Source organism: Callithrix jacchus, chromosome 9, assembly GCF_049354715.1.
Source record: "Callithrix jacchus isolate 240 chromosome 9, calJac240_pri, whole genome shotgun sequence".
Classification (NCBI taxonomy): domain Eukaryota; kingdom Metazoa; phylum Chordata; class Mammalia; order Primates; family Cebidae; genus Callithrix; species Callithrix jacchus.
Genome location: NC_133510.1, coordinates 112,901,641 through 112,919,766, shown reverse-complemented (window position 1 = coordinate 112,919,766; position 18,126 = coordinate 112,901,641). Strand labels below are relative to the sequence as shown.

The 18,126-nt window shown below is 40.8% G+C and overlaps 1 protein-coding gene across 6 annotated transcripts in view; it reads right to left on the bottom strand.

Moving 5' to 3' along the window:
• Nucleotides 1-18,126, bottom strand: part of ANKRD13A (ankyrin repeat domain 13A) — a 44,844-nt gene that overhangs the window by 17,109 nt on the left and 9,609 nt on the right. For all 6 annotated transcript variants that reach the window (XM_078337242.1, XM_078337244.1, XM_035257554.3 and 3 more), the window contains exons 2-6: nucleotides 8,951-9,083; nucleotides 7,830-7,954; nucleotides 4,490-4,535; nucleotides 2,397-2,540; nucleotides 1,606-1,795 (exon numbers count right to left, since the gene is read on the bottom strand). In XM_078337242.1, the coding sequence (XP_078193368.1) occupies nucleotides 1,606-1,795; nucleotides 2,397-2,540; nucleotides 4,490-4,535; nucleotides 7,830-7,919 (470 nt within the window). In that variant the 5' untranslated portion in view covers nucleotides 7,920-7,954; nucleotides 8,951-9,083. The remainder of the gene's footprint in view (nucleotides 1-1,605; nucleotides 1,796-2,396; nucleotides 2,541-4,489; nucleotides 4,536-7,829; nucleotides 7,955-8,950; nucleotides 9,084-18,126) is intronic.

Below are 18,126 nucleotides of genomic sequence, written 5' to 3'. Positions count from 1 at the left end.
ATGTGGCCACTTGCTCAAAGTCACACAGTTATTTAGGAGCCCTGCCGATGGCACTCAGTTCCTCCCCCTCTCATCTCCACAGATGAACAGTGGCAAAAAAGGCAGCCTCCTCTGCCTTCTGGGGTTACAAACAGAGCCCTAAACTGAAGGGGCCCTCCCTGTCTGCAGAGGGGTATACAGAAGCCTGGACATGTCTTTCCAAGACCCTTCCAGGGAAAGCCAGTCAGTCCCTAAATTTTGCTGTCCCTGAAAGACCACGAGTGTCAACTGGCAGGCTGGTACAAGGAAACTGGCAGAAGAGGACTGACCCTGCCTCCAGGGATGCTACACTTCTGCTCTAGCAGCAGCCCTGGACACACACGATGGACACTCAGGTTTCTTCTTCTGCTACTAACAGATGTCCTAATCCCACAGCTCAATCTAAATTAGAAGAAAAGGATACTTAACAAGTTTTATGTTTGACTAAACAAATTTATTGACCAATTTTATATTGGAAAAAAGAAGAAAAGAAAAATATGAGAGGACAGTTGTTCTATTCATTAAGAGAAAAGAAGGCCTAAGTCTGGCATAATAGTGTCCATTTTCTCAGGCTAAACTACTGTGGCTTGCAGACAGCTGGATGTGGCATCCTAGGCAAATACTATCAGCACTCTTAGGACTCCCTGGGGTCACTGTTCTCCACTGTAGAAACAGGCGAACAACTTTGACAGCCTCTACTCAAAGGCCCTCCAAGCCCTCCATGTGGCCCAGAAGCACATGACCAGTGATGGTGTTCTCATCTGGATTAACCAAGGCACAGACCTCTCTGGAGAATTCTCTTTTTTTTTTTCTGCCTGAGATGGAGTCTCACTCTGTCACCTAGGCTAGAGTGCAGTGGCACGATCTTGGCTCACTGCAACCTCCACCTCCCAGGTTCAAGTGATTCTCCTGCCTCAGCCTCCTGAATAGCTGGGATTACAGGCATGTACCACCAAGCCCGGCCAATTTTTATATTTTTAGTAGAGACAGGGTTTCACCATGTTGGTCAGGCTGGTCTCAAACTCTTGACCTCATGATCCGCCCACCTCAGCCTCCCAAAGTGCTGAGATTACAGGCATGAGCCACAGCACCCAGCTGATAATTCTTTATGAGTCTGGAACAGAACTGAACTCCCTCCAGATTCTTACTCTAAACTATTAAACCTCACAAGTGGGTTAAAAACAAATAAACATTTAACTATATAGTAAGTGTGAATCTGACTGACCAAAATCACTACAACTGAACTGGGTTAATTCTAACTTCTTGAAACTCTAAGCTCCATGTCTGGGACTGGGTGTTGTGGATCCATAAACACCAAGACAAAAATAAGATTCAAGTAAAATCCACTAGACAGGGCCCATGAAAGAAAAGGAAGACATTTCTTCATATTCACATGCTATAAAAATGATGGATGGTGTAGAGTGTCAACTACAATTTCTATTGATTAGAGATCTTAAAACCCACTAGTGTTTATTATGTCATATTAGAAAAATCCCAATCCATCCATAATTTCCAATACATACATACATGTCACTCAAGATGGCAGCATGGGGATTAGATATTAAAATTCAGAGTCTAAATTTGTACCTTTCAAAAGCAATATTTTTAGTATCGAGGCTGGTGTTAATGACTGGGTTTGTGAGCCGCCTCTCAACTTCCCTGCTTTTTGGCTTCATCAAGTCCAGAGTGAGGCGCTCCATTTCTTGGGAAAGATCAAAGTGTTCAGTGGTGACCACTTTGTCGTCGTGGTTGACTTCCATCAACTCCGCCCAGTTGTCTGTTAATGGAAAAAAAGGAGTAACCAAGTGCAAAGTAGGGAGGATGCAAAAACAAGGAAGTTTTATAAGTTAAAATGCATCATCTTTCATGTGTGTCCTCCCAGGTGCTATCTGATCAAACCTACAGTGTACTGATTATCAACTACACACAGGAAGCTCTGAGCCATCTTCCCCAAAGATGCAGATTTTTTAATAATTTGCATTATTAGCAATATATTCCATCAATGTCCTTTATAAAATATATTATTAAAGAATTCATAGAAATTATGTATGCACAACAGTGAGCAATGTCATTTCTCATGTCTGACTGTGGAGGTACATACAGAGATACACAAAGAAGGCCTGTGCTCAAAGGCTCAGGAAAGTGAAGCAGACACATCACAAGGGTAACTGCTGGGTGGTAAAGGACACATGAAGGAGAACTAGCCAGACAAGAACTAAGACAGGGATGGGGAGCTGAATAATTAATAAGAATAACCAAAAAACATGCCCTAGGAAGGATCAGACAGAAAAGGCACATGAATGTGAATGCATTTTGATGGTTAAAAAGCACCCTGTAATTTCACTTCAGCAGTGATTACTATAAGAGAAGTCACTCACCTTCTCCCTTAAATATAAAACTACGCCTCCCTCTTATCCAGCTCATGTTTTCAAATCCCAGCAATGTGATATCGACGCGCAGTTTGGCACCACTCTTCCAGATACGACAGACATCATTCGGGCATATTCTGGAAACTAAGGGCACTAAAAGAGAGAAGTGTATTATTGATAAAAACCCAAGGACCAAGCAGAAATCAGGATTCTGATTTAATAAAAGGAAGGGAGTGGCAAGATGGTGACCATCAAACAGAACTGGACTTCTTGGCTCTCACACTTTACCATACAAGAAATCACTTTTGAAAAACAAAAATGAAGCTTCCATTCCATTCATCAGAAAAAAGTCTAAATACATTTCCCATGAGTATTCTCGATCCCAAAATGAGTCCCACTTTTCAACCCCCACCAGTGATATAGGGTGTGTCCATCTGGCCCTCCTCACTCACACATGCATCTCTTGCCATATAGCTGTGGCTTACCATATTGTCATATCCACCATTCAGAATATCAAATGTCTAAATATGCCACTTTTTTTTTTTTTGAGACAGAGTCTCGCTCTGTCACCCAGGCTGGAATGCAGTGGCATGATCTTGGCTCACTGCAACCTTTGCCTCCTGAGTTCAAGTGATTCTCCCTCCTCAGTCTCCTGAATAGCTGGAATTACAGGCACCTACCATCATGCCTGACTAATTTTTGTATTTTTGTAGAGATGGGGTTTCACCATGGTGGCCAGGCTGGTCTTGAACTCCTGACCTCAAGTGATCCACCCACCTCAGCCTCCCAAAGTACTGGGATTACAGCCTAAGTATGCCACTTTTTAACAAAACCTGAAATTAGAGTGATTATGTACACTAAAAAAAAACTTCATTTCTCAAAACAATCTGAAGTACTACTCTTTTTGTTTGTTTTTTGTTTTTGTTTTCTGAAGTACTACTCTTTTATGTACTTTTATGTCACTTAATGTTTCATTACAAATATGACTTCTTGCCTGAAAGAGAAGTCTGGAAATGGAAACAGCTGAAACCCTGGAAATTGGGAGTTATCCTTAACTTATCTACAAGAAATAAAAGTAGAACATCTAAGGAAATATACTGTCAGTCAATTGCCTATGTTAATACTTTAGAGAAATACATCCATTTTGTTAAAAAAAAACAACAAGCAAGCTATTCTAATATTCACCTCATCTTATTTAGAGTAACAAGTTTAAAAGAATCAAGCTAAACTACATTGGAAATTAGTAAATTATGGTAAATCTACTTATTAAAATGACATTTTAGGCTGGGTGAGGTGGCTTATGCCTGTAATCCCAGCACTTTGGGGGTCTGGGGTGGGTGGATCAGCTGAGGTCAGGAGTTCGAGACAAGCCTGGCCAACATAATGAAATCCTATCTCTACTAAAAATACAAAAATTAGGCTGGGCATGGTGGCTCACGCCTGTAATCCCAGCACTTTGGGGTGCCAGGGCAGGTGGATCACCTGAGGTCAGGAGTTTGAGACCAACCAGCCTAGCTAACATGGTGAAACCCCCATCTCTACTAAAAATACAAAAATTAGCCGGGCACAGTGGTGCCCACCTGTAATTCCAGCTACTTAGGAGGCTGAGGCAAGAGAATTGCTTAAACCTGGGAGATGGAGATTACAGTGAGCCAAGATTGCACCACTGCACTCCAGCCTGGGCAACAGAGTGAGACTCTGTCTCAAAAAAATAAAAATAAAAATGGAAATAAAGTGATACTTTAAAACTAATAATATAGACGTTGGCTACAAATGATAAAAGGAGGAAATGAAACTGTCTATATACTATCTTCATGAATGCTTGGGAGGAAAAGTCCTATGCATGGTGGGAGAAGAATGGATAAAAAACACCCAAAGCATTAACGGTTGTGTTTAAATGGGACTATGGGTGATTATTTTCCCTTATTCTTCACTATGTATTTCCTTGATTTAAAAAAATACATCTTTGGTTCAATTCAGAGAAAAGAGACCAAAAAAAAAAGAAAAGAAAAAATACTAACTTTTACAAAGGAAAAATAAACCTACATGCGGGCTAAGTAAATTTAGAAAGAGAAATAAATAACAAGCCCACAGCCACTCACCCCAGCTGGTGAATTCCCATTTCATCTGCACATAGAAATCCGGAGCCTGAAGGGCAGACAAAGGTTTAAAACAGATTACCCTTGGCACTATCAACACAACATAAGCAGGGGTTAACAGGTTCTTAAAAACCCTAGGTTTAAAAAAAAATTAAGGGAGAACAGACAAAATAAGAAACAAAGTATAAGCCCCTAGCCTGGTGAGGTGGCTTGTGCCAGTAATCCCAGCACTTAGGGAGGCTGAGGCAGGTGGATCATTTGTGCTCAGGGGTTTGAGACCAGCCTGGGAAACATGGGAAAACCCTTTATCTACAAAAAATACAAAAAGTATCTGGCTATGGTGGCTCACTGTAGTACTCCAGCTACTCAGGAGGCTGAAGTGGGAGGATTGCTTGAGGCCAGGAGGTGGAGGCTGCAATGAGCCAAGACTGCACCACTGCACTCTAGCCTGGGCAACACAGTGAGACACTGTCTCAAAAAAAAAGGAAAAAAAGTATAAGCCCATTACTTATTTTATTATATATTCAGAGTGTTATTTTACCTGGATACAAAATATGTCTAGGCATTAAGAAAGTGAACAGACAGCCAGGCACAGCAGCTCACGCCTGTAACCCCAGCACTTTGGGAGGCTGAGGCAGGCGGATCAGTTAAGGTCAAGAGAGTTCGAGACCAACCTGGCCAACATGGTGAAACCTTGTCTCCACTAAAAAAACCTTGTCTCCACTAAAAAATTAGCCCAGGTACGGTGGCTCATGCCTGTAATCCCAGCATTGTGAGAAGCCAAGGCGGACTGATCACCTGAGATCGGGAGTTTGAGATAAGCCAGACCAACATGGAGAAACCCCGTCTTCACTAAAAAATGCAAAATTAGCCAGGTGTGGTGGCACATGCCTGTAATCCCAGCTACTTGGGAGGCTGAGGCAGGAGACTCACTTGAACCCAGGAGGCAGAGGTTGCAGTGAGCCGAGACTGTGTCATTGGACTCCAGCCTGGGCAACAAGAGCGAAACTCCGTCTCAAAAAAAAAACCAAACAAACAAAAAATTAGCTGGGCATGGTGGCACACACCTGTAATCCCAGCTATTGGGGAGGTTAAACCAGGAGAATTGCTTGAACTTGGGAAGAGAGGTTGCAGTGAGCGAGATCATGCACTCTGCATTCTAGCCTAGGCAACAGAGTGAGACCCCAACTCAGAAAAAAAAAAAAAAAGGAAGTGAACAGCAAGCAAGAGGATAAGAAGATTGTCTGCATCGATAATGAAGCGCTCTATAAAAAAATTAAAAAATTAAAAATAAAAAAGAGGATAAGAGGATTGGAGGAGGATAAAAATCAAACCTGATTCAGGGGTCCCAGTCAGGTTCCAAACAGGAAGAGAAAGATAAGCCTGGGAAGATGGGCTTAAGTACTGCCAAGCAACGTGGGTAACCATCTATTCTAGGCAAACAGCAGAGAATGTCAATTCCATCCATTCAATGAGGAATTTGACTGTAAAAGGTTTTATATGCTGATAAGTGCTTCCTATTTATTGAACTGCTCTGTGAAACTGAAAGAGGTTGCTAGACTTCACTTCCTCAGGAAGTTGATCTTCCCTCCAGTTAAAAGAACATTTTTCTCCACTTTCCTTCAAAACATGTAGAATTTGGCTTTCTGAAGTTTTTAACCACCAGAGTAGCCCGTTTAGGATTATTTTCTTACCTACCATTCTTACAGCTTCCTGAAGATTCAGAAATCTAACAGCTACCCTTCAAGAAGAGAAATGCTAGAAATTCCAGGTGTTTTCTTGTCCCCACACACTTGCAAGGCTTTGCCATGATTTTTACGAAAGCACAGGGCAGGAGGGCCAAGAATCTACCCTGGAGTAAAATCTGCCAGCATTCCAATGATGAGCAAAGACAACCTCCAAGAGACGGGTGGCAAGAAAGGCTGGGGTGTGTTATAAGGAGATACTGTTGAAAGATAGTACATCAATGACAGCTTCTGGAGCCATTAAGTACACAGGTCATTTATGGGCTCTCTATAACTTGAAGCAGAGAATATAATTCAGTGCAGTCCATTGCAATAGACCAATATGAATTTAAAAAATAATCCACGACACTAAATTTTTCTAGTGAAGGGTCACCTCATGTTAAAAAAGTCATTTTCTACTTTGCCAAATGGGCAGATGATGTTTTTAGTTCCTGCTGCACTTAGGAAGAAAACAATATATCCATGTGATCTTTGCACACTCAAAAATACACACCTATTTTTAAAAATGCACACAAATATTTTGTATTATATGGGAGATTTCACTGGTAGTATATACAGGAAATGAATACCTTGAGCATGACTTAACTTAGAAATTCTTTTTAAAAGAATTTTAAAGATGGCTTAAAAAATGACCAATGATTGTCTTGATAGAGCTATTAGTTTTTCTCTGCAAATGAATTAGGTCAATGGACTAAAGGTCTCAAAATACTAATGGCTAGAAGTGACAAGACTGGCAAGAAGAAGTTACACTTGGACCTCTAAGCCTCAACAACTTGAAAATTCCTGCATAGTAAGTGATGCCTATCACAACTTCCTTAAGATTACTGATGCTCAGGAGGCTACATTCAAGAAAACAGGCCCCTAAACAAATTAATTGTTTGATGTCCATTTTCCTTAGTTCTAATTTTTACTTTATTATCAATTATTAATTATTATTATTATTGTTTTAGGTCTTGCTCTGTCTCCCAGACTGGAGTGCAGGGGTGCAATCATGGCTCACTGCAGCCTCAACCTCCTAGGTTCCAGCAATCCTCAGACTACAGGTGTGCACTAATATCCCCTAATTTTTTTCTTTTTTTTAGAGACAGTCTTGCTTTGTTTGTTGCCCAAGCTGATCTCAAACTCCTGGGCTCAAGCAAATCCTCCTGCCTAAGCCTCCCAAAGTGCTTGGAATAGAGGCATGAGCCACTATGCCTGGCTAAATTATAATTTTTTATTTTATTTATTTATTTATTTTTTAGAGATGGGATTTCACCATGTTGGCCAGGCTGGTCTTGAACTCCTGACCTCAGGGGATCCACCCGCCTCAGCCTCCCAAAGTGCTGCGATTACAGGAGTGAGCCACCTCGCTCGGCCTTAAATTATAATTTTTAAACAGTACTTAAAAGGGTAAGCACAGTGACTTAGCAGTGTAATTTGTGAAAGACCTCATATTTCCACAAATTAGAAGGGCAAGGAATAATGTGATTGGTAGTCAGTATTTCATATTCACTATTCAGAAAACTTTTTGGGAAGGCACACAGGATGTCAAACTGTGTCTCCAATAATTGTATCAGCATGTAGCTCAGATTATGGCCTAGCCACATTTTCACGGATACCTCAAGAATTTTTTGGAGCAGCTCAGGAACTCCCTCAAGGGCCATGGATGTGTTGTGGTAGTCTCGATGTTGAAGAACTGTGTACACCATCTCAGGATCACCAGTGCTCACAGCCTCATGTAAAACTGAAAAACAAAAGGGTGAAATTTAATTCTTGTACTTTCTGGCAAATTCTAAAACCAGGCTGAAAAAGTGTCTAGATCAAAGACCAGTATTTTCTTCAGAGGAAAGGGGCTGCAGTACGACCTTACCATGATAATCATGACTTCTGATTGTCAGCTATTCACTGAGTAAAAAACATACAGTACTCTAAGCATCTTGAATCAAACCCCTTCCAACTCCCCCAACCTCTATTCTTACCACTGGTTCCAAAATCCTGACAATGTGCTTAGAGAGCTGGCTTTAACTATACGATCACACAACTGTGGTTACATGTAGACCTGGCAGGCAGGACTTGACCTGCTCAGTCAATACAAAATTACTCTGACCAATAGTAGAAGAGCTTGCAAATAAGTGAAAAATGCCAGGATTTCCCAGGAAGAGGCTACTTTTAGCCACAATTTATTTTTGATTTTTGCCTATTTTGATGGATTCAAGGGAAGTAACCACATTCTTCAGGGGAAAAATGGCCTCCATGTTCATGTACAGTGGAAGAAGTTTGCTCTGAGAGCTATTTCTGGATGAGAAGTCATTCTCTACCAAGGGTTTCTGGCCTGGGACACAATTCATGGTTTTGTGTCACAGCCCAACCTGCATCATCCTGGGCTCCCATTTCCTTGCCCCCATTCCTTGTCCCAAGAAAGGAATCTTAAGATAAAGATGACTCTGAGGAAAAGTATGATTGAGACTAGCCTTTATTCAAAAAGAGAAACCAACATGAATGACCTTTTTTTTTAAGCCAAGGTCTTGCTCTGTTGCCCAGGGTGGAGTGCAGTGGCGCAATCACAGTTGACTGCAGTGTCAACGTCCCCAGGCTCAGGTGATCCTCCCACCCCAGCCTCCTGAGTAGCTGGTACTACAGGCATGCGCCACTGCACCTGGCTAATTTCATATTTTTTATAGAGACAGGGTTTCACCATGTTGCCCAGAGGAACTTTCAATTATTGTAAAAGTATACTTACCTGTCCATCCCTGGCGATTTTCTTTTGTCACATCTGCTTTATGTCGGAGTAAGACTCGAGCAGATTCCAAATGTCCCAAGGAAACAGCAAGATGCAATAATGTTCGACCTCGTGGGTCCACAGCCTCCACATTCTGTGAAGGAAACACTGGCAGTTATAAAACTGGATACATTACCTTAAAATGGGGAAATGTGCTTGATAGATATTTTAAGTATAAGAAAAAGAAAACATGATCTAACGATCCAAGATGGCCGATCGCTAACATCCCGGGATTGCAGCTCTTAGGGAAGGCGCGGAGAACTAGAGGACACCACACTTTCAGACAAAGTCTGGTCGCTCACGGAGCAGAAGATCCCCCAGTGGTGGAAACACACGAGTCGCCAGCGCGACTCTCGTGGTCGGCGCAGCGGTTCCGCCGGAACCTTGGCGCGGCAGCACTGGGCGCAGAGTAAACGGGACCGGTTCGCCTTCTGACCGAGGTTTGGAGCCCCGGGAAGGCAGAGTCGCCTACTACGGAAACAAGAAGGAAGCCCGACAGGAGAATCCTGGGCAGAAAAGCCCCATCAGTTTTAACGCCGCTGCTCTGGCCCTGGGAACTAACAACCTGGACGTCCACTCAAGAGACCTAATCTGAAAGTTGGTAATTTCAAAGACGACAGGAGGATAAATTTACAATGACGGGAAGAAACCAGCGTAAAAAAGCTGAGAATACTCAAAGTCAGAACGCCTCTCCCTCTAAAGATGATCACAGTTCCACATCAACAATGGAACAAGGCTTGATGGAGAACGAGCGCCTCCTGATGACAGAATCACTCTTCAAGGAATGGATAATAACAAACTTCGGTGAGTTAAAAGAACACGTTGTAGCCCAACGTAAAGAAACTAGGAACTTTGAAAAAAGGTTTGACGAAATCCTATTGAGAAGAGACAACTTAGAGAGGAGTATGAGTGAATTAATGGAACTGAAGAATACAATACAGGAACTCCGAGAAGTTTGCACAGGTTTAAACACTTGAATTGTTGAAGCAGAAGAAGGGATATCAGAGGTCAAAGTCCAACTTAATGAAATAAAACGTGAAGAAAAGATTAGAGAAAAAAGGATAAAAAGGAATGAGCAAAGTCTCCAAGAAATGTGGGACTATGTGAAAAGACCAAATTTACGTTTGATAGGTGTACCTGAATGCGACGGAGAGAATGGATCCAAGATGGAAAATACCCTTCAGGATATTATTCAGGAAAATTTTCCTAAACTAGCAAAGCAGGTCAACATTCAACCCCAGGTAATACAGAGAACACCACAAAGATATTCCTCAAGAAGAGCAACCCCAAGGCACATAATTGTTAGATTCACCAGGGTTGAAACGAAGGAGAGGATACTAAGGGCAGCCAGAGAGAAAGGTCAGATAACCCACAAAGGCAAGCCTATCTATCAGACTTACAGCAGATCTCTCGACAGAAACTCTACAGGCCAGAAGAGAGTGGGGGCCAATATTCAACATCCTCAAAGAACAGAACCTTCAGCCCAGAATTTCATATCCAGCCAAACTAAGCTTCACAACTGAAGGAAAAATAAAATCTTTTATGAACAAGCAAGAACTCAGAGATTTTATTACCACCAAGCCTGCTTTACAAGAGCTTCTGAAAGAAGCATTACACACAGAAAGAAACAACCAGTATTAGCCTTTCTAAAAATACACCAAAAAGTAAAGAGCACCAACATAAAGAAGAATTTACACCAACGAATGGATAAAACAGCCAGTCAACATCAAATGGCAGTAACCCTAAATTTAAATTGACTAAATTCCCAATCAAAAGACACAGCCAAAACCCAACGGCATGTTACATGCAGACCTGTTTCACATGCAAGGATACACAAAGACTCAAAACAAAGGGATGGAGAAAGATTTACCAACCAAATGGAGAGCAAAAATAAATAATAAATAAATAAAAAGCAGGAGTAGCAATTCTTGTATCGGATAAAATAGATTTTAAAGCAACAAAGTATAGTGGTAAAAGGATCAATGCAACAACAAGAGCTAACGATCCTAACACCCAGATAGGAGACTTAGATTCAATGAGACAGAACATTAATAAGGATATCAAGGACTCGAACTCAGATCCAGAACAAGTAAACTTAATAAATATTTATAGAGCTCTCCACTTCAAATACACAAAATATACATTCTTGTCAATACCACATCACACCTACCCATTAGTTTAAATGAAACATTGATTGGCCATTATTAATACCCAATTTTTTTCAAAATAAAGCAATATTTCCATTTACTCTCCTTCTTTCTCTTCCTCTCCTTTACTTATTTTTTTTTTTCTTTCCTTCTCTCAAAAAAAAAGAAATCAACTTGTAAACCTCTAGATCCAGGTCGGCAATGTCTCTTTCATTGCTTGATTTCCTTTCTTCCCTTCCCTCCCTCCCTCCCTCCTTCCTTCCCCGCTTCCTCCCTTCCTTCCTTCCTTCATCCCTTCCTTCCTCCCTACCGTCCTCCTTCCCTTCCTTCCTGCCTTCCTCCCCACCCCCCCCAAAAAAAAAAAAAGAAAAAGAAAACATATTTACACATTAATTACAGCAACACATGTAAGAAGGTATGAGAGCTGTTTCTGGATAAGGAGTAATTCTCTATCGAGGGATTCTGGCCTGGGACATAATTTGTGGTTTTGTGTCATAGCCAAACCTTTGTGACACAAATGCAAATATTTGGGCACCTTTAAAATACGAATTTGGGGATTATATGTAAAGATGACAGTTCCTGAATTCCTTTTTCTGTAAGTTAAGTGCCTAATAACTGTTGGCAACAGGCCCCAGATCATCCAACACAACTTCAAGCTCTTGACAGCACTCAAATTAAGTCTAAATAAGGCCAGGAGCTTTCATGAAATGCAATCACCGGATGACATAGAACATGGGGGATTTCTCAAGCACATATCAGCATTCAAGTCTAGAACAGGAAGTACAGGACCTTAATAAAAACTGAAAGCACAGAAGATAATTTAGGTCAGAATAAAATTACATTCTCTAGCTGGATTCCCACCAAAACACCACTCTCATTATTGTGTATTGAGTTTCACATGCCCTTAAGTAGCACATAAACTCTAGCAGCATCTGTGGTCCCTCAGACCACGAGCATGATCTGCCGGGCATTTATGTGGATCTACTCACAGAGAAATAGGCAAGTGCACATGCGTCACTTCTATCCATCCCCTTGAGGATTTTCTTCCCCACAGCAGACATACACATCTGGCTTTTATCTCTTCATTCCTATTCTGCCACTCTTGCTCCCTTTTTGGCACCTGTACCGTGTCTCCAGAGCCACACAGCAGTCTCTCTAGTGTGAGCTAAGTCACAATGTCTGGGCACTGCCTGCAAAATATGACTCTGAAAGTTCTTCCAAGGATACAATAAACTGCTATGGGCTTTTGGAAGGTAAAACTTTTTTTTTTTTTTTTAAACAAAGTCTCATTCTGTCACCCAGGCTGGTGTGCAATGGCTTGACCTCTTGGGTCAAGTGATCCTTCCATAACAGCCTTTCAAGTAGCTGGGATTAATGGCATGAGCTACCATGCCTAGCCTGTAAAAACTTTTTAAATGCCTTAATACATCATAGAAAATGTGCTTTATCTTGATTCAAGATGCTAGCTATTATTCAAGATAAAGAAAACATGCTTTATCTTGATTTGAGATGCTAACTGTTATTCAGGCACTACCCCTGCAGTCTCTGAAGATACACAGAAAGTGCCACTTAGTAAAGTGCAGCAGGATCATGCGTAAACCACCACAGTCCAATAGCTATCAAACCTCCTTGTTTTGCTAAAACTATGTTATGGATATTATACGATGAAGATAACTCTTATCGAGGAATAAGAGACATGGTTGAAGACACCTGCAAGCTGAACACAAGTCCTCCTGGACCAATCCCAGGCCTCAGTGTTCCCCCAGTGCTAAAATACCTTCCTGTCTCCTGAAGCCCAGTCCACGCACCTCAAAGATTCTCTGACTCTTCTCAAGGACAGGTAGGCCTTGTCCATTGCACCAAAGAGATGGAGAATTCCAAAGGGTAGGATCTAAGTCATATTAATATCTTCTAGATTCTCTTACCCTAGTCTCTAACTTGCATTAAATGTTTTCTTAAAAGTAACAAGGCAATGAACTTATGAACTATGAATTCAGTTGAAGTTTAGCGGGAAAGAAATAATTAGCGAACTCATTATCTTCCTACACATCTATTATATAAACTAGGTATTTTCTTACCTAACAAATTCAATCTAAATAAAATGTGCTAGGTTTAATACACTACCTGTCACAGGGGAGGTGTGTAAAAATGTTTACCATGGAAAAGGGGAAACTACTTACTACAATTCACACCCCAGAGCAAAACTAACAGCTCAGAGTAAGGATTAACACTCAAACTTGGCCTGGTGCAGTGGCTCATACCTCTAATCTCAGCATTTTAAAAACGGGTGAGGCCGGCGAGGTGGCTCACACCTGTAATCCCAGCACTTTGGGAGGTCAAGGCGGGCAGATCACGAGGTCAAGAGATCAGACCATCCTGGCCAACATGGTAAAACCCCATCTCTACTAAAAATACAAAAATTAGCTGGGTGTGGTGACATGCACCTATAGGCCCAGCTACTTGGGAGGCTGAGGCAGGAGAATCGCTTGAATACCAGGGTGGAGGCAGAGGCTGCAGTGAGCCGAGATTGTGCCACTGCACTCTAGCCTGGCAACAGAGCAAGACTCCATCTCAAAAAATTAATTAATTAATTAATTAAATAAATAAAAATAAAGGCAGGTGAGTCAGGAGTCCGAGACCAACCTGACCAATAAGGTGAAACCTTATCTCTACTAAAAACACAAAAATTAGCCAGGCATGGTGTGAGTGCCTATAGACACTACTTGGGAGGCTGAGACAGAATTCCTTGAACCTGGGAGGCAGAGGTTGCCGTAAGCCGAGATCATGCCACTGCACACCAGCTTGGGTGACAGAGCGAGACTCTGTCTCAACAAACAAACAAACAAAAAACACTCAAACTCCTGGGCAAAGGTTAGAGATGCTGTATAAAATAAAAGCCAAATACATTACAATGTTAACTTTTTTTCTAGTTTGGACCACAGAGAAGCACCTATAGATAAGCCACAGAGCAGCATACTTTTCTTAGATAATTATAACTCTTCAGACCTTCCTGTGCCTCTCTCCTTGAAATAAGAGGCAGTAGAAAAAAAATTCTGTAATTGTATTATGGTGACAGTGATTTTAAAACAATAAGTGAATAAAGATTAGAGAGGAAATGAGTAAAATAGAGAAGACAATAGAGAAAATCAACCAAACCAAAAGCTGGTTCTTGGAAAGTGTCAACAACACTGACGAACATTTAGTTAGCTAGATCAGGAAAAAAACAGAGAAGACTTAAGTTACTGAAATCAGGAATGAAAGATGGGATATTATTAGCAACTCTACAGAAATAAAAAGGATTATAAAAGGAGACTATGAACAACTGTATGCCAACAAATTAGATAACTGAACAAGATAAGTACCTACAGAAATGCAAACTAGCAAAACTGACTTAAAATCTGAGTAAGTTTGGAACAAGAGATTGAATTAGTAATTTTCAAATTTCACCAAAAAATGCAGGCCCAGATGGCTTCACTGCTGAATTCTTTGTTGTTGTTTTTTTTTGTGACAGAATCTCCCACTGTTGCCCAGGCTGCAGTGTAGTGGCCTGATCTTGGCTCACTGCAACCTCCACCTCCTGGGTTCAAGCAATTCTCCGCCTCAGCTTCCTGAGTAGCTGGGACTACAGGCACATGCCACCATGGCCAGCTAATTTTTGTATTTTTAGAAGATACAATATGGGGTTTCATCATATTGACCAGGCTGGTCTTGAACTCCTGATCCTGTCATCCATCTACCTCAGCCTCCCAAAATGCTGGGATTATAGATGTGAGCCACTATGTAGCTTTTTTTTTTTTTCTGAGATTGAGTCTCTCTCTGTTGCCCAAGCTGGAGTGCAGTGATGCAATCTCAGCTCACTGTAACTTCCATCTCCCAGGTTCAAGTAATTCTTGTGACTAAGCCTCCCTAGTAGCTGGGATTACAAGTGCCAGCCACCATACCTGGCTAATTTATGTACTTTTAGTAGAACTGGGGTTTCACCATGTTGGCTATGCTGGTCTTGAACTCCTAACTTCCAATGATCCGCCCACCTCAGCCTCCCAAAGTGCTGGGATTACAGACATGAGCCACCGTGCCTGACCTTCACTGGCAAATGCTATCAAATATTTAAACAAGAATGAATACCAATGTTTCACAAACTCTTCTAATAAACAGATGAAGAGGGAAAACTTTCCCATTCATTTTATGAGCCCACTATTATCCTGAAGACAAATGCTTCATAGGAAAAGAAAACCACAGACTAATATCTCTTATGATATAAATCCAAAAACCCTCAACAATATACTGGCAAACTAAATTCAGAACATATAAAATGCGTTATTTTATACTATGACCCAGTGAGACTTACCCTACAAATACAAGAATGGTATAATTTCAGTCAATTAATGTATCACACCATATCAATAGGATAAAATAAAAATACATGATCATCTCAACAGCTGCAGCAAAAACATCTGACAAAAATCCAACATCCCTTCATGATGAAAAGAAAAAACCAAAACTCTTAGCATACTAGGAATTAAAGAAAACTTCCTCAAAGAACATCTCTACAAAACCTACAACTAACATCATAGTTAATGATGAAAGACTGGATGCTTCCCACCTAAGATGAGGAACAAGATGAGGATGTTCTATTTCACCACATCTATTCAACACTGTACTAGAGGTTCTAACCACAGCAACTGGGCAAGAAAAAGAAATAAAAAGCATCCAGATTGGAAAGGAAGATGACATGATCTTGTGTACAAAAGTCTAAGGAATCCACCAAAAATCTATTAGAACTATTAAATAGCAAGTGTCCAGCAAGGTTGCAGGGCACAAGATCAATAACTAATCAATTATATTTCTATATACTTGTAATGAACAACTCAAAAATGAAACTAAGAAAACAATTCCATCTATAATAGCATCAAAAAATAAAACATTTAGGAATAAACACAACAAAATAAATATAAAGCATATACTCTTAAACCATAAAATATTGTTTTAAAAAAATTATATCAGAACTGGCCGGGTACAATGCCTCTTGCCTATAATCCCAGCACTTTGGGAGGCTGAGGTGGGCGGATCACCTGAGGTCAGGAGTTTGAGACCAGCTGACCAACATGGAGAAACCTCGTCTCTACTAAAGACACAAAATCAGCCATGGCATGGTAGCACATGCCTGTAATTCTAGCTACTCAGGAGTCTGAGACATGACAATCGCTTGAACCTGGGAGGTGGAAGTTATGACAAGCCAAGATCACACCATTGCACTCCAGCCTGGGCAAAGACAGCAAAACTCTGTCTCATTAAAAAAAAAAAAAAAAAGAAACAAAGAAAATTAAAGAAGACCTAACTAAATTGAAAAACATCCTTAAGCTCATGGTTTAATAGACAGTATTGTCAAAATAACAAAACCCTCCAAATGAGGTATAGATTCAATTCAACTCCTATCAAAATCTCAGGGGTTTTTTTTGCAGAAATTAACAAGCTAGTCTTAGAATTCACATGGAAATGCGAGAAACCTAGAATAGCCACCTTGAAGAGAGAGGTCTGAGGACTCACACTTCACGCTTGCCAATTTCAAAACGTACTACACAAAGCTACAGCAATCAAGACAATGTGGTACTAGCATAAGGACAGACATATAGGTCAATGGAATACAATTTAGAGTCCAGAAATAAATGCACACATTTATGGTCAATTGATTTTCAACAAGGGTGCCAAAATAACTCATTGAGAAAGAACTGTCCTTTCAACAAGTGGCGCTTGAACAACTGAATATCTACATGCAAAAGAATGAAATTTTGGCTGGACTCAAGGGCTCACACCTGTAATCCCAGCACTTTGGGAGGCCAAGGTGGGAAGATCGCCTGATGCCAGGTGTTCAAGACTGGGGTGACACAGTGAGACCCCATCTCAGGAAAAATAAAATGTTGTTTTACATATACCATACATGAAAATTGGCTCAAAATGGATCACAAACCCAAGAGTAAGAGCTAAACTGATAAAAACTCCGAAGAAAACAGGAGTACATTTTCATGACCTCAGACTTCTTAGCTATAACACTGAAAGCATAAGTGATAGACGAAAATACAGATAAATTGGACTTCACCAAAATTTAAAACTTTTGCACTTCAAATGATACCATGAGGAAAGTAAAAAGACAACCCACAGAATGGGAGAAAATATTTGCAAATCATATACTAATAAAAGCCTAGTATCAAGAATATACAAAGAACCCTTACAACTCAACAAGTCAAATAACTCAATTTTTAAATGGGCAAAGGATTTGAGTAGACATTTCTCCAAAGAGAATACACTAATGGCCAATAAGCACATGAAAAGAGGCTCTATGTCACTAAGCATTAGAGAAATGCAAATCAAAACCACAGTAAGATGCCACTTCACACCCACTAGGATGGCTACAAACAAAACAGATAATACCAAGTGTTGCCAAGGATGTGAAAAAACTGGAACCCTCATACCCTGCTGGTGGAAATGTAAAATAGTGCAGCCACTTTGAAAAATGGTTGGCAGTTCCTCAAAAAGTTAAACAGAGAGTATCCACATGACCCAGCAATTCCTCTCCAAGGTATACATCCAAGAGAAATGAAAACATATATCCACTCAAAAACTTATACATGGGGCTGGGCGCAGTGGCTCATGTCTATAATCCTAGCACTTTGGGAGGCCAAGGTGGGCTGATCACTTGAGGTCAGGATTTCAAGATCAGCCAGGCCAACATGGTGAAACCCCAACTCTACTAAAAATACAAAAATTAGCTGGGTGTGGTGGTTCGTGACAATAATCCCAGCTACTAAGGAGGCTGAGACAGGAGAATCACTTGAACCCAGAAGGTGGAGGTTGCAGTGAGCTGAGATCATGCCACTGCACTCCAGCCTGAGTGACAAAGCAAGACTGTCTCAAAAAAACAAACAAACAAAAACAAACACAAAAACATATACACAAATACACACAGCAGCATTATTCATAACAGCCAAAAAG